Genomic DNA, 16,827 nt, shown 5'->3' on the forward strand with positions numbered 1-16,827 from the left:
GATGTTTTACCCTTTCCTCCTTTCTTTTTTCTTTGTAATTTTAGGAGATTCCTCAACAGTTGAATGGGAGTGATTGTGGAATGTTTACTTGTAAATATGCAGATTATATTTCTAGGGACAAACCTATCACATTTACTCAGGTGAGTGAAGACTCCTTCTCAACTATTTACTTGTTATTAAGCAAAATAAAGTACTTGTCCAGCAGCTGGCACACGGTCAGCTCTCAATAGTAGTAGCTGGCTGGGTGCGGTGGCTCACACCTGTGTTCCAAACACTTTGGGAGGCCGAGGCGCGCAGATCACCTGAGGTCAGGAGTTCAAGACCAGCCTGGGCAACATGGTGAAACCCTATCTCTACTAAAAATACAAAAATTAGCCAAGCATGGTGGTGCACACCTGTAGTCCCAGCTACTCAGCATGCTGAGGCAGGAGAATCACTTGAATCCAGGAGGCAGAGGTTGCAGTGAGCCAAGATCATGCCACTGCACTCTAGCCTGGGTGACACAGCGAAACTTTGTCTCAAATAATAATAATAAAATAAATAGTAGTATCTGTGCTATTATTGCTGTAAACCTTGGCTATAGCCTTACTCCTGCCAGAATCAGAGTTTGTTATTTTATCTGCTCTCAGGTATATCCTAGTCTTTAGTGACATAATGGGCACAATTTGCAAATCTCTGAACTCTGGCATTCATTGGTTCCTGTGTATTATTATTTCTAGCCAAAGAAAGAGGCATGTCAGTAATTAATAGCAAGGGGAAAACAGGCCTTGTGAGAACTGAAGCCACAGGTCTAAGATGTAACTTGTGAATACTGCTTTCCTTTCTGTTCTGTTCTGTTGTTTGCTTGTTTCTCCATGGCTCTGGGTTTGATTGGAAACTCAAGTATGTTGGGAACTCTTGAGAATTTGTTTTGAACAGTGGATTCTCAACCTTTTTACAATGGAGGACAATCCCATTACAAAATATTTTTCATCAACAGACCTTATTTTAGTAGGTGTTGTCTACCAAGCAAACTGTATTTATTCCATGAATACAAACTGTAATACAAACTGTATTACATGAAGTAATTTGGACTCCCATAGTGAATTAATACAATTCCAGTATAAAATAAAGGCATTTATTCCTTAGTCTCAGCAGTTTTACTAAGAGTAAATGTGCAGTTTTTACTAGATGTTTTGAACTATTTAAAATAATTTAAGAATCACGTGTTAAGACTTTTTAGCCTCCACCCCAGGTAGGACATCACTAGTTTATTATTATTATTATTATTATTATTATTATTATTATTATTGAGATGGAGTCTTGCTGTGTTGCCCAGGCTGGAGTGCAGTGGCATGATCTCGGCTCACTGTAACCTCTACCTCTCAGGTTCAAACGATTCTCCTGCCTTAGCCTCCCAAGTAGCTGGGACTACAGGTTTGCACCATCATGCCCAGCTAATTTTTGTATTTTTAGTAGAGATAGGTTTCACCATGTTGCCCAGGCTGGTCTTGAACTCCTGACCTCAGGTGATCCACCAGCCTCGGCCTCCCAAAGTGTTGAGATTACTGGCGTGAGCCACTGCACCTGGCGACATCACTAGTCTTTAGTGACATAATGGGCACAATTTGCAAATCTCTGAACTCTGGCATTCATTGGTTCCTGTGTATTATTATTTCTAAGGAAATTATATTCCTTAGAAATTATATTCCTGTGTATTATTATTTCTAAGGAAGGGCCATCCAACTATGTATGTATGTAATGGTACATCAGGAGTACTTCAAGAATATCAACTTTTCTTTTTTGAGATGGGGTTTCCCTCTTGTTGCCCAGGCTTGAGTGCAATGGCATAATCTCAGCTCACTGCAACCTCTGTCTCCCAAGTTCAAGTGATTCTCTTGCCTCAGACTCCCAAGTTGCCAGGATTACAGGCATGTGCCACCACGCCTGGCTAACTTTGTATTTTTAGTAGAAATGGGGTTTCTCCATGTTGGTCAGGTGGTCTTGAACTCCCAACCGCAGGTGATCTGCCTACCTTGGCCTCCCAAAGTGCTGGGATTACAGGCGTGAGCCACCATGCCCAGCCAAGAATGTGAACTTCTGATTTCACTAGAAGTAGTAGTTTGTACTAGAGATAATTTTGGAGTTGCTTTTTGTGTTACTGCTTTGCAGATTGCCCATGTAGTGATTGTCAGTTAAAGCAGAATAATTTATTAAGCAAAACATCTCATTTTTTGGCTGGGCGCAATGGCTCACGCCTGTAATCCCAGCACTTTGGGAGGCTGAGGCAGGCATATTACCAGAGGTCGGGAGTTCAAAATCAGCCTGATCAACATGGAGAAACACTGTCTCTACTAAAAATACGCAAAGTTAGCCGGGTGTGGGGGCGCATGCGCACACCTGTGATCCCAGCTACTCGGGAGGCTGAGGCAGGAGAATTGCTTGAACCCAGGAGGCAGAGGTTACAGTGAGCTGAGCTAATGCCACTGCACTCCAGCCTGGGCAACAAGAAGAAAGCTCTGTCTCAAAATAAAAAATCTCATTTGTTATTGTTGCCAAATAGGGAGCAGTTGGTTGTTCTCTGAACCTAGTAACATGAGATTTTAAAGGGAGAAGTTGCTATTTGAATAGAATTGGCAGTGTACAACACCTGGTAGAACAGAAAGAAACTGCTCTGGTAGATTTTTTCTTCATTTAAATAAATAAATATGTTTTTCTCACAAAAAACTATGTTCATTGTAGAATGTTTTGAAACTACACATAAGTAGAAAAGTTGCCTATTGTGCCACCACTTGGAAATTTCCAGTATTATGAAGTTGTACTATACTGTATAGAATTCTGCATCCTACTTTGGTTTTCCATAACATATAAAAATGCTTACGGTAGGCTGCGCACAATGGTTTATTCCTGTAATCCCAGCACTTTCGGAGGCTGAGGGGGTGGATCACCTGTGGTCAGGAAGTCAAAACCAGCCTGGCCAACTTGGTGAATCCCTGTCTCTCTTAAAAATATAAAAAATTGGCCAGGCATAGTGGCTCAAGCCTGTAATCCCAGCACTTTGGGAGGCCGAGGTGGGCAGATCATGAGGTCATGAGATTGAGACCATCCTGGCCAACATGGTGAAACCCTGTCTCTACTAAAAATACAAAAATTAGCTGGGTGTGGTGGCGCACGCCTGTAGTCCCAGCTACTTGGGAGGCTGAGGCAGAAGAATTGCTTGAACCTGGGAGGTGGAGGTTGCAGTGAGCCAAGAATGTGCCACTGCACTCCAGCCTGGCGCCTGGCAACAGAGTAAGACTCTGTCTGTCTCAAAAAAAATATATATATATATACATATATAATTAGCCAGGTGTGGTGGCACATGCCTGTAGTCCCAGCTGTTCAGGAGGCTGAGGCACAAGAATTGCTTTAATCCAGGAGGCAGAGATTGCAGTGAGCAGATTGCCCCATTGTACTGTAGCCTGGGCAACAGAGTAAGACTCTGTCTCAAAAAAAAGAAAAAAGTTTATAATTACATGTACCATAATAATTTTTTTTTTTTTAATATGGAGTCTTGCACTGCCACCCAGGCTGGAGTGCAGTGGTGCCATCTCAGCTCACTGCATCCTCCACCTGCCAGGTTCAAGTGATTCTCCTGCCTCAGCCTCCCGAGTAGCTGAGATTACAGACACTTGCCACCACGCCCAGCTACTTTTTTGTATTTTTAGTAGCGATAGGGTTTCACCATGTTGGCCAGGCTGGTCTCAAACCTCTGACCTTATGACTCGCCCGCCTCGGCCTCCCAAAGTGCTGGGATTACAGGCGTGAGCCACCACACCTGGCCTAAACCTTCTTTTTAATGGTTTAATAAGTATGTTCCATGATGTAAAAATGTCAATGCTTAGAAAAAGGACATGGACATCCTACTTTATGGACATGATGACGTGTATATTCGTGTGTAATGTGTGTTTTGTTTATGGGAATCTTCGCAGCACCAGATGCCTCTCTTCCGGAAGAAGATGGTGTGGGAAATCCTTCATCAGCAGTTGCTGTGAGAAAACTTTGCCTGGTCCCTCTAGCTGCTGGTGGTTCTTTCACAGACATTTCCATATACCTCATGCATTGTGGGTTAAAAAGTCCCTGCATCACTTCTGTTCTGTCACAGGTACTGATCTGTCAAAAGTGCATGAAGGCCTCTCACTGCACCCTAGTCCTGAGTTGGGGTGCAGAGGGCTGCTTGCAATCCTGTTTGTAAGGCTGTGCCTGCTCAGAGCTTTGGACTGTTCAACCCACACAAGAACAAACGCTAATTAATATTTTTTTTAAGAAATTCTTTTCCCTATGAATGTGGGAAATGCAGGATTTATTCTGTGAATTGTTTTTTTCTGTGTGTTTGTTCAGCGTATTCATTCACTCAATCGTTTGCAAACATAATGGGCAGTGGCCATTTACTGCTGCTTTTATAGTTAGCTCTAAATTACTTGTTTGAACTATTTATTTCTGAAAGGAATGTTACTCAAGCTGCCGCTCCCTGCTGAAGACCAGGAGGGAGATCTCACTGGGGGCGGAAGGAAGTGGAGCTGGCGCACTAACTGCCAACATGAAGCTGGAGGGTTTGGGATTTTTGTTTTTTTTTTTTGTTCTTTTGAGGTTCAAAAATGCTGGGAGAAGCAAAAATGCTGTGGGATAGGGCTCCCATTGCCTTTCAGAGGAAGTCTGACACTACAGCGTTGGCACAGTGCCATGGAACCGTGGAACTGTGCCCAAGGAACTCTGACTACCCGAGCATCTTCAGAAGAGAGTTGTGGTCATCTTACAGTGACTTCCCTTTCTGGAAATGAGGTGACTTGGCTTAGTCTTGAAACTGGATTCATGGATTTGAAGTAACTGTAAACCCTAAATCTTCATTTTCATCCCAGATCTGGTTGAGTATAAACCTCAGAATTGTAGGGGCTGGCCTGAGCTGTTTATTTCAAAAGATACTATTGAATTTAAAGCTATTTTTCCTCAGAGTTTTTGTTTTCTATATATTGAGCCTAAATTAAGTTTTCTACTCAGTACTCAGTAAGACTAACATCTTCCCACTCCATCCCCACTGAAAGTTGTAGAAGAAAATGTACTTGGCTCTGAGGTTGCCAGTTATACAGTAATCTATTTTGCATATGAAAGTTTGTATTTAACTTTTTTGTTCATTAAAAACCTTACTGATGTGGTTATAATTTCAGAAAGTTTAGAGTTGGTCAGAACATATTTTGCAAGATATAGTGCCTAGTGTTGCTTTTCTGATGTAATAAAAGGTTGTCTGGCAGAACCCAAAAAGTATATGCTGAAATGATTTCTAACCCTCTCCCTGCTTAAGTCTCCCAAACTGGTTCTGGTTCATAACAGTGAGAGGTAAAACTGGAAAAACTGGGCATGTGTTCCCTATGAATCTACATGCCTGCCATTTGGAGTGCCCAGGCTGCTGGTCCCAGGGGTATACGGGCTAGAGCTATTGCAGCCAGTTTTCCCTGAGACTTGTAAAAAAAACTCCTGGTTGCGGACATGGGACCTGTGATGTGGGTTGAAAATGCTGGGCCTACTTGATGGTCAGCCAGAGGCCATGTGGTTGGGTGATAATTAAAGCAGGAGCAGGTTGTGCTGCGTCTCCCTCCTTCCTGCAGCCCCTGCTCCTGTCCCTGGGCTCCTGGCACTGCCAGCGAGTACTGGGACCAGGCAACCGCACAGCCAAAAAGGCCAGAGGTTTGCAAGGTCAGCATTATGCCAGACTCCTGGCTTTCCCTGGGCGTGTCCCTTGAGGGTTTGGTACCTCAGTTAAGATTGAGTGCATGCTAGGTAAGTCCTGTTACGTATGGCAATTTGTATTCCGCCCAAATGAATGATGCTGAGGCTTAATGTATTATTCAAGGGGCTGATTAAGAGCATTTCTCACTGAGCTCTCCATTACTGCACACTCTTCCGGATGGCTCTCAAATCTTCCAGGACATAATGAAATTGGGAAGAGCAGAGAGTTGAGCTCTCTAGCATGGCCTTCTGCTTGACCCTGAGTTCCTGAATTTCCTGTGGGAGACCACAGGCCATGCTTCTCAAGGCATTAACGTGTCTCCGTGGGCACAAAGCAGGAGCATGTTAGTAATAACAGCTTTTTAGAGCCAAACAATTTATTTGGATCTAAAAGTTTATTAAGTGTTCAGGTGAAAAACAGCTACTGAATTTATTAATAGCAAATTATCACCATTAAAGCCAGTGGGGTATGTGTGTGTGTGACAGTTTTGCTCTTGTTGCCCAGGCTGGAGTGCAGTGGCTCAATCTCGGCTCCCTGCAACCTCTGTCCCCTGGGTTCCAGCAGTTCTCCTGCCTCAGCCTCCCGAGTAGCTGGGATTATAGGCGCCCACCACCATGCCCGGTTAATTTTGTATTTTTAGTAGAGACAGGGTTTCACCATGTTGGTCAGGCTGGTCTTGAACTCCCAACCTCAGGTGATCCTCCTGCCTCAGCCTCCCAAAGTGCTGGGATTACAGGCGTGAGCCACCGGGCCTGGCCATTACTATTTTTTAGTAGTCTCTTAAAAATTGATGTAGATTTTAAAAATATACTGTTGAGAGCAAGTATCTTTCTCAAGCTTGACCTTGAACAGAGCTGGATTGGGGTGGGAGGGAAACAGATTTGGGGCATATGGAAGATGTTCCTGGGAGCCCCATATTCTACCTCAGTTACCCAAGGCTATTAGAACTTTTTAGTTTTTCCTCCTCTGAAATCCTAAGCACAACGTGTCTGATAGTGGATGCTTGCCTGCACTGTGAGGAGCTGCCTGATGCTGGACCAGGGTGTGGATGTGGGGATAATGTATCCTAGTAGAAACAGTGAACCTCAGATGTGAGTAAATAGGCAACAGTCAGAAAGTTAAGTTTGTGACAACCTTAGTACTGTAGTTAAGCTACATTGTTTAAATCGGCTTTTGTGAACTAATTGGAACCTAATCCCTTTTATAACCATTTCTTTGAGAAAAACTCCCAAGTACCTTATCTTCAAACAAACTTATGGTACATATTTGTAAATTGGCCATCTAGCTAGCTATATTATTGCTTTGACAATTTTTTTCTTTTAATTTACCTAATATATACAGGAAGGGGTTTGAATATATCGGAATAGGTGTTGCTTTTCTCTATTTACCAATAAATTCATCTCTTTAATTCAGTGGCTTTCACTTTTTTAAAATTGCAACTCATAGGAATAAATGTATTTTATGTTGTGAACACACACATACACACACACACATAGTGTGATTATGGACACAAAAATGTCACATATACTTTTGTGACGTAATACTTATCCTTACTATACTCTGATAGTTTTATTTCAGTTTTTAAAAAAATTCAGGTTGTGACCACCAAGTTGATTTCTCTGCCCACTAATGGACAGATAATGCAGAGAAGGAAAACACCGCTCTTAAGTGACCTGATCGCAAGATGCAAATTATGTTTAAAACCATAAAGCTTGAGACCAAAAAGCAAAAACGAAAAACCATATTATAAATGTGAGGCTGTTTTGAGATGACTCCATCTAAATCTAGGAAAATGGGCTAGAAGCTTTCAGACCCTTGATGGAAATACGTGGTATAAACAATCCTTAATCTTTTGTTTTTTTTGAGACCAAGTTTTGCTCTTGTTGCCCAGGCTGTAGTGCAGTGGCCGGATCTTGGCTCACTGCAATCTCCATCTCCTGGGTTCAAGCGATTCTCCTGCCTCAGCCTCCCAAGTAGCTAGGATTACAGGCATGCGCCATCACACCTGGCTAATTTTGTATTTTTAGTAGAGACGGTGTTTCTCCGTGTTGGTCAGGCTGGTCTCGAACTCCCAACCTCAGGTGATCCGCCCACTTCGGCCTCTCAAAGTGCTGAGACTACAGGTGTGAGCCACCACACCCGGCTTTACATCCTTAATCTTTAGGTCCTTAAATGGGCATTTCCTAAAATGTGTCAAGTATAAGTCTTGTAACTTGTATAAAGAATATGTAATCCCAGTACTTTGGGGGGGGGCACTGAGGCAGGAGAATTGCTTGAGCCCAGGAGTTCCAGACTAGTCTCGGCAAGATGGCAAGACCCCAATTCTATTTCTTTTTTTAAGGATATAAAGCAAAGGGTCTGTGACCCAATGAATATGCATGCCATGTTCTTTCCTCGGAATGCATAGCAAACATTATACGTTTTGTATGAATGAGTTATGTTTTAAGCTAGCATTTCCCAAAACTTGGACATTGAACCCTTTTCTATGAGACACCTGTGGAACTATTTTATGGAATACACTTAGGAAAGTGCCAGGAGAAGCGACATAGACAGTTCTTGGAAGTACGTACTTTAAGAACACACTGGGCAGCCTTACCACTCCCCTTCCATGGTCTCCCAACACACCCCATCCTCATGGGATCATAAAGTCTGATCCCACACTACCACCCTGTCCCCTTATATTTTTCTTTAATTATATCAGTAATAGGTGTTCATAGTATAAAAATAAAATGCTGATTAAAAGGTAATAATTCTGCAAATTCACCACCTGGAGTTAATAATACCTCTTAACAGAAATTTGGGCTGGGCGCGGTGGCTCACACCTGTAATCCCAGCACATTGAGAGACTGAGTCAGGCCAATGACTTGAGGTCAGGAGTTCCAGATCAACATGGTGAAACCCCATCTCTGCTAAAATTACAAAAATTAGCTGGGTGTGGTGGTGGGTGCCTGTAATCCCAGCTACTGTGGAGGCTAAGGCAGGAGAATCGCTTCAGCCAGAAGCGGAGGTTGCAGTGAGCAGTGTACCACTGTACTCCAGCCTGAGACTCTGTCTCAAAAGAAAGAAAAATTGGGCATATATCCTGGCCTTCCCCTTCGTGGATATGTGAATACATGTACAGGCTTGTATGTGTATATAACTTGCTATTAACAAATACAGAATTATGATTATATAAGTCCTTTTCCACTTACCTTGAACATTTTCATGTCAATAAATATATCATTTGAATTGCTGCAGAGTGTACCACTATGTGGCTATCACAAATATATTTAATCCAGTATTACTGAATAGTCTTGCACAATGTTCAGTATTCTAGGAAATTCTTAGCATTATAATTTCTGGGTTACAAGTCATGTATATTTTTAAAAATCAGGAAAAAGGCCGGGCGCAGTGGCTCACGCCTGTAATCCCAGCACTTTGGGAGGCCGAGGCGGGTGGATCACGAGGTCAAGAGATCAAGACCATCCTGGTCAACATGGTGAAACCCCGTCTCTACTAATACAAAAAATTAGCTGGGCATGGTGGCGCGTGCCTGTAATCCCAGCTACTCAGGAGGCTGAGGCAGGAGAATTGGCTGAACCCAGGAGGTGGAGGTTGCAGTGAGCCGAGATTGCGCCATTGCACTCCAGCCTGGGTAACAAGAGCGAAACTCTGTCTCAAAAAAAAAAAAAAAAAAAAAAAAAAATCAGGAAAAAAACAATTACCCATTGGTATTTTGACTCTTATTTCTTCCAGCACAGGATAATTGTATCTCCACTGATTTATGATTTGTAATATTTTTCACGTGTAGGCCTTCAGTTCATTCCAAAGGATTTAATACCTCATTTTAGTGAACAATTTTATCTTTGTTTCAGCTACTTTACAAAAAAAAAAAAACAAACCTATTATTATGGGGATTTCAAGACTTAGGCAAAAATAGAATAGTATAGACCCCTCCTTACCTGTGGTTTTGCTTTTTCCTTGGTTTCAGTCACTCTTGGGTCCACTGTGGTTCAAAAACATTAAATGAAAGTAACAGAAATAGACACTTTGTAAGTTTTAAACTGTGCACCATTGTGAGTAGCATGATAAAATCTCCCACTGTCCTGGGTGGGACGGGAATCATCCCTTTATTTTATTTTTGAGATAGAGTCTCGCTCTGTCTGACCGAGGCTGGAGTGCAGTAGCGTGTCTCGGCTTACTAGAGCCTCTATCTCCCGGGTTCAAGAGAGTCTTGTGCCTAAGCCTCCTGAGTAGCTGGGACTACAGGTGCCTGCCACCACGCCTGGCTAATTTTTGTATTTTTGATAGAGATGAGGTTTCACCATATTGGCCAGGCTGGTCTCAAACTCTGGACCTCAGGTGATCAGCCCACCTCAGCCTCCCCAAGTGTTGGGATTACAGGCCTTGAGCCACTGCACCTAGCCTTCATCTCTTTGTGTAGCATATCCACACTGGATATGCTACCCGCTTGTTACTTTATAGGAAAAAACACCATATGTATATACATAGGTTTGGGCACTGTCTGCGGTTATAGGTGTTACTGACTTCGAATTCAAATGTAAGATTCCAAGGTTTTTTTTTTTTTCTTTTCTTTTTTTTTTTTTGAGACAGGGTCTCACTGTGTCACCAAGCTGGAGTGCAATGGTACAACCATGTCCCACTGCAGCCTCAACATACTGGGTTCAAGCCATCCTCCAGTCAGCTTCCCAAGTAGCTGGGACTACAGGCACATGCCACCATGCCCAGCTAGTTTTAAAACTTTTTGTAAAGATGGGGTCTTGCTATGTTACCCAGGGTATCCAAGGTTTTTCTTGATCTTACACTGTAATCTTGAAAACCTTGGTTGCTATCAACATCAACGTAATTATTCACTTTACCCTTAAGTACACCTGTAACAGTTTCAAAATATCAGTGCCAGTGTAATTACTGGGCCACTAACCGCAGTTTAAGATTTCTTTGCAATTATTTTTATATCCCACTAGCAATTTGCAATGAAAATATTGTTTTAAAATCAAAATAATTTTTTTCTCGGATTATGCTGTCAACTTGATACACAGTTGGATTCATTTGTTCTTTTTTTTTGTTTTGTTTTGTTTTTTTTTTTTGAGACGGAGTTTGGCTCTTGATACCCAGGCTGGAGTGCAATGGCGCGATCTCGGCTCACCGCAACCTCCGCCTCCTGGGTTCAGGCAATTCTCCTGCCTCAGCCTCCTGAGGGATTCATTTGTTCTTAGTGTATAGGGATTTGCTTTTTGCTTTAGTTTTGTAGTTCTGTAAACGTTTCCCCCTTTTTTTGGAGACAGGGTCTCACTCTGCTGCCTGTGCTGGAGTGCAGTGGCATGATTTCTGCTCATTGCAGCCTTGACTTCCTGGGCTCAGGCAATCCTCCCACCTCAGCAATCCCAAGTAGCTGGGACTACAGGCGCACACCACCACATCTGGCTAATTTTTGTATTTTTAGTAGAGATGAGGTTTCACCATGTTGGCTAGGCTGGCCTCCAACTGCTGACCTCAAGTGAACGGCCCACATCAGCTTCCCAAAGTGCTGGGATTATTATAGGCATGAGCCACCACACCCGGCCCCCTAAAAACTATTGAAATAAAAATAATTATTTTAAAAACTATCCAGGTGTGATGGTGCATGCCTGTAGTCCCAGCTACTCAGGAGGCTGAGGCGGGAGGATTGCTTGAGCCCAGGAGGTTGAGGCTGCACTGAGCCATGACTGTGCCACTGCACTCCAGCCTGGACAATAGAGGAAGATTCTTTGTCCACACACACACAAAAAAAGAATATAATTTTGTCTATGAGGTTTTCCCCTCCTGCCAGCTGTTTCTGAGATAGCAAGAGCTGTTAAGAATACTCAATTAGGGTTTTTCCAATGAGAACAAAGATACAACATACCAGAATATCTGGGACACATTTAAAGCAGTGTGTAGAGGGAAATTTATAGCACGAAATGCCCAGAAGATAAACTAGGAAAGATGTAAAATTGATACTCTAGCATCACGATTAAAAGAACTAGAAGAGCAAGATCAAACAAACTCAAAAGCTAGCAGAAGACAAGAAATAACTAAGATCAGAGCAGAACTGAAGGAGACAGACACAAAAAACACTTCAAAAAAATCAATGAATCCAGGAGCTGGTTTTTTGTAAAGATCAATAGGCAGACTAATGAAAAAAAGAGAGAAGAATCAAATAGATGCAGTAAAAAATGATAAAGGGTATATCACCACTGATCTCACAGAAATATAAATTACCATCAGAGAATATTATAAACACCTCTATGCAAATAAACCAGAAAATCTAGAAGAAATGAATAAATTCCTAGACACTTACACCCTCCCAAGACTAAACCAGGAAGAAGTCAAATCCCTGAATACACCAATAACAAGGTCTGAAGTTGAGGCAACGATTAATAGCCTACCAAGAAAAAGTCCAGGACCAGAGAGGTTCACAGCCGAATTCTACCAGATGTACAGAGAGGAGCTGGTACCATTCCTCCTGAAACTATTCCAAACAATACAAAAAGAGGGACTCCTTCCTAACTCATTTATGAGACCAACATCATCCTGATGCCAAAACCTGGCAGAGACACAACTAAAAAAGAAAATTTCACGCCAATATCCACGATGAACATTGATGTGAAAATCCTCAATAAAATACTGGCAAACCGAATCCAACAGCAAATCAAGAAGCTTATCCACCACGATCAAGTCAGCTTCATCCCTGGGATGCAAGGCTGGTTCGACATAGGCAAATCAATAAACATAATCCATCACATAAACAGAACCAATGACAAAAACCACGATTATCTCAAGAAAAAAGAAAATTAACCTTTATGGGATGCATCTTCAATTTCTGTTCATCGTACCTTAAGGGAAGTGAAGGGAGGAAATAAAGAGCAGCAGCAGCAATTGACAGTGAACATCCGGGGAGTCTGCCAGCAGTGTTGTTAGTCGTCATGGTAGTAGGCCAAAAAATCTCCAGTAGGTCCCAAGACAGAAATCTGGATGCACATCTGACTTAGGCTGGTTTCTAACCATCTGCAGTTATGGGCTCCTTTCATAAGAAAAACACGGAGATACTCTGTGGCCCACGTCCTTCCCCAGGGATGTAGGGACAAGACTAGGCCAAGTGCTTTTCATACTCTTCAAGTCCTTATCCCTTCTCTGTCTACTCAGCCATTTGGATCCCGATTGGTGCAAGGTTATTGCTCTTCCGGCCTGTCCTTGGCAGCCCGGCCTTCTCTCTCTCCCTTGCCTCCTGTCGTCACTGTCAAGATGTGTCTTCCTGTCTACAGCTAATCTTTGGTTCTTTGTTGAAAATCCTCCAAACTTCTATCAATTCTCCCTTTCTCATATTTTAAATTCTCCCTCTATGCTGGAATCCTCTTCTGATCTGCAGCCAGCCTGTGTTAGTCCTTCCTTTCCAGGGCTCCATGTTCGAGGAACCAAGAATGGCACGGGGCAGAGCTGGAGGGTGGGGGGTCGAACAGGACAAAAGGCATGTTCAAGCTTAGGTTAACAGACCACTGTGCATCATAGATTTTTCAAGGGGTTCAATCTAAGGTGGTAGGGAGGGGCTTTTGGAGTGACGTTGGCTAATGAATAAAACCTTTGTGGTTAAGCTCAATCTCCATTTAACAACTATTATTTTAGTGTAAAATCATGTGCTGTTAGGACTTTCTGGGATGTCAGACTGTCTTGTTAAGACAGGAAAAGTCTGGGATGTATAGCTGGAGAAACTAATACAAAGATTGTAATGATCTGAGCTCACATGTGAACAGTTCATCAGGGCCCAGTTCACAGGCATGAAACTTCTTACTCACTGTAAGGTGGAACAGGATGCCGGCCTATAAAGGATGGTCTCGTGCTAGTGCTGCCCTCAGAAAACTCAAGAGTTGAGCCCAGCTGCAGAATCATCCAGCACTTGGATTCCCTGGAAATGGGCTGTTGGGAGAAACGTCCTTGCTTAGGAACAAAGCTAGCTGGTCTCGTTGCTTAGGAACAAAGCTAGCTGGTCTCGTTGCTTAGGAACAAAGCTAGCTGGTCTCGTTGCTTAGGAACAAAGCTAGCTGGTCTCTGTTGCTTAGGAACAAAGCTAGCTGGTCTCGTTGCTTAGGAACAAAGCTAGCTGGTCTCGTTCCTGTGTTCTGCCTCTTCATGTGGTCTCCTCTTCATTTTCACAACCCTAGGAAAATTGATGGGTGCTTTGGACCAGGGCAAGTCAGCTATCATGCCAGCACCTTTCTCCCTGTCTTTCTTGCACATATTCATGGACAAATAGTTTGGAAATAGGCACTTTAGAAGCTAAACCGGAAATTCTGCCACCTGTAATACAAGCCAAGGAATGAAATCTGATGGATGGAGCCAAATGGGTCCACTTCTGAGGGTTCCTGTGTCACTTCTCCCCCTCACCGATGTCTCCTCATCCTGAGAGTCATCACCAAGTTCTTGGGCCTGTACTTAAAACTCTTCCTTTAAAGATGTGCAGTTCTAGGCTGGGTGCTGTGGCTTATGCCTGTAATCCCAGCACTTTGGAAGGCTAAGGCAGGTGGATCACCTGAGGTCAGGAGTTTGAGACCAGCCTGGCCAACATGGTGAAACCCCATCTCTACTAAAAATACAAAATTAGCCAGGCATGGTGGTGCATGCCTATAATCCAGCTACTCGGGAGGCTGAGGCAGAAGAATCACTTGAACTCAGGAGGCGGAGGTTGCAGTGAGCCCAGATCATGCTATTGCACTCCAGCCTGGACAAAAAGAGCGAAACTCCACTCAAAAAAAAGAAAAAAGGTGTGGTGTTCTTCTTGGCATGGTGGCTCATGCCTGTAATCCAGCACTTTGGGAGGCTGAGGTGGGTGGATCACCTGAGGTCAGGAATTAAGAGACCAGCCTGACCAATGTGGTGAAACCCCATCTCTACTAAAAATACAATAACTAGCCGGGCGTGACGGTGGGTGCCTTTAATCCCAGTTACTCGGGAGGCCAAGACAGGAGAATTGCTTGAGCCCAGGAGGCGGACACTGCAGTGAGCCGAGATTGCACCACTGCACTCCAGCCTGGGCGACAAAGCGAGACTCCGTCTCAAAAAAAAAAAAAAAAAAAAAAAAAGTGTCCTTCTCGCTCATTTGACATGGATACCTCAACCAGGGAACAGCTTTCAGTAATGACCTTGGTTGCCAAGAATCCCCTGACTCCTCTTGGGCTGGCTGGCACCTATGGCTTGTTTTCTACCTTTGTGGGAGCAGCGGGCTTGAGTCCTAAATGGGGGAGGGAGAAGGTGGAGCCACAGATACAGGGGCTTCTACTGGTCACATGAAGGGCCAGCTGTCCCTGTCCATATTCACGCCAGCCACAGTATTGAGAGTGACAGTAGGGGGAACAGCTGGACAGCTCCATGCCGTAAAACTTCCAAAGTCAAGTCAGCATCACTGAAATTGGAAATGAGAAAAGGAGTGAGGACATCAGTGAGGAACACATTTTACATGGTATAGGGACTATCATGGGATCCCGTCAGTTCACCACCATCTGCCCCTGCTGTGCTATGAACTGTCATCTCAAAAGCCTAACTGGCTACCTCCAGCAGTCAAGCACTAGCTCTTTATTCCTCAGATCACATGGATGTTTAGCAGTCATCTCTGGTAGGCTCCTCAAGTCTATGAATGTAAGCTTATAAATGGAGCAGCACTTCTCCCATCCGACCTTTGCACACCACGTTAGTGGGAGTGCCAGGCCCAGCACCACCCACCCCAGTCCGAGGCTGATCCTGCCCTCCTGACTTCCCAGGATACGGGCATACCCCATTTGCCGAACTTCGCTTTACTGCACTTCTTTTACAAATTGAACATCTGTGACAACCTTGTATCAAGCAAGTCTATTGGCATTTCTCCACCAATGTGCTCACTTTGTATCCCTGTGTCATATTCTGGTAATTCTTGCTATACTTTTCATGATTATATTATTTTACGGTGATCTGTGATCAGTGATCTCTGATATCACTTTTGTAATTAGGCACCACAAACCACGCCCGTGTGGCAAACCATCTATAAAGGCCGTCTGTTCTGACTGCTTCACTGACCTGCCATTTCCCATCTCTTTCCTTCGGCCTTCCTATTCTCTAAGAAACAATATTGAAACAGGCCACTAAATAGCCTTGTAATGGCCTCTAAGTGTTCAAGTGAAAGGAAAGGGTACACATCTTTCGTTTTAAATCTAAAGCAAGAAATGATTAAGCATAGCGAGGAAAGCATATTGATAGTTACAACAGGCTGAAAGCTGGGCCTTCTTGCCAAACAGCCAAGTGAATACAAAGGAAAAGTTCTTGATGGAAATGAAAAGTGCTATTCCAGTGAACACACGAATAGTGAGAGAGTGAAACACGCTTACTGCTGACAGGGAGCAAGTCTGAGTGGTCTGGCTAGAAGACGAAACCAGTCACAAGATTCCCTTAAGCCAAAGCCTAGTCCAGAGCAAGGCCCGAACTCTCTTCAATTGTATAAAGGCTGAGAGAGGTAAGGAAGCTGCAGAAGAAAAACTGGAAGCTAGCAGTGGTTAGTTCGTGAGGCTTAAGGACAGAAGCTGTCTCTGCAATTTACAAGTGCAAGGTGAGGCAGCAGGAGGAGCTGCCGGGGAAGCCGCAGCAAGTTATCCACAAGATGCAGCTAAGACCATTGACGAAAGTGGCTACAGCAAACAACCTTCTACAGGATGTCATCGAGGGCTTTCACAGCTAAAGCAGAAAAGTCAATGTCTGGCTTCAGAGCTTCAAACGGAGGCTGACTCTTGGGCCTAATGCAACTGGTAACTGTTGAAGGCAATGCTCATTTACCATTCTAAAAACCCTAGGGCCTTTAAGAATGATGCTAAATCTACTCAAACCAAGCCTGGGTGACAGAGTGAGACTCCGCTCAAAAAAAAAAAACAGAAAACATTTCATAAGGCTATAGCTGCCACAGCTCGTGACTTTTCTGATGGATCTGGCCAAAGTCAAGGTAAACTGAAAAGCTGGAAAGGATTCACCGTTCTCCATGTCATTAGGAACGTTTGTGACTCACAGAAGGAAGTAAAAAATCCCAACATTAACAGGAGTTTGGAAGAAGT

The 16,827-nt window shown here is 43.5% G+C and overlaps 1 protein-coding gene across 11 annotated transcripts in view; it reads left to right on the forward strand.

Moving 5' to 3' along the window:
• The window catches only part of SENP2 (SUMO specific peptidase 2), a 45,819-nt gene extending 40,550 nt beyond the window's left edge, over positions 1–5,269 (forward strand). For 2 of the 11 annotated variants that reach the window (XM_064366903.1, XM_064366901.1), the window contains exon 16: positions 45–348. In XM_064366903.1, the coding sequence (XP_064222973.1) occupies positions 45–230 (186 nt within the window). In that variant the 3' untranslated portion in view covers positions 231–348. Of the gene's footprint in view, positions 1–44; positions 349–3,937 lie in introns of those variants that run through there. The other 9 variants (XR_010338937.1, XM_064366895.1, XM_064366899.1 and 6 more) reach the window with 9 other exon arrangements.
• The last annotated feature ends 11,558 nt before the right edge of the window (positions 5,270–16,827 follow it).

Source organism: Aotus nancymaae, unplaced genomic scaffold, assembly GCF_030222135.1.
Source record: "Aotus nancymaae isolate 86718 unplaced genomic scaffold, 86718_ANA_hifiasm-v0.15.2.pri h1tg000067l, whole genome shotgun sequence".
Taxonomy (NCBI): Eukaryota; Metazoa; Chordata; class Mammalia; order Primates; family Aotidae; genus Aotus; species Aotus nancymaae.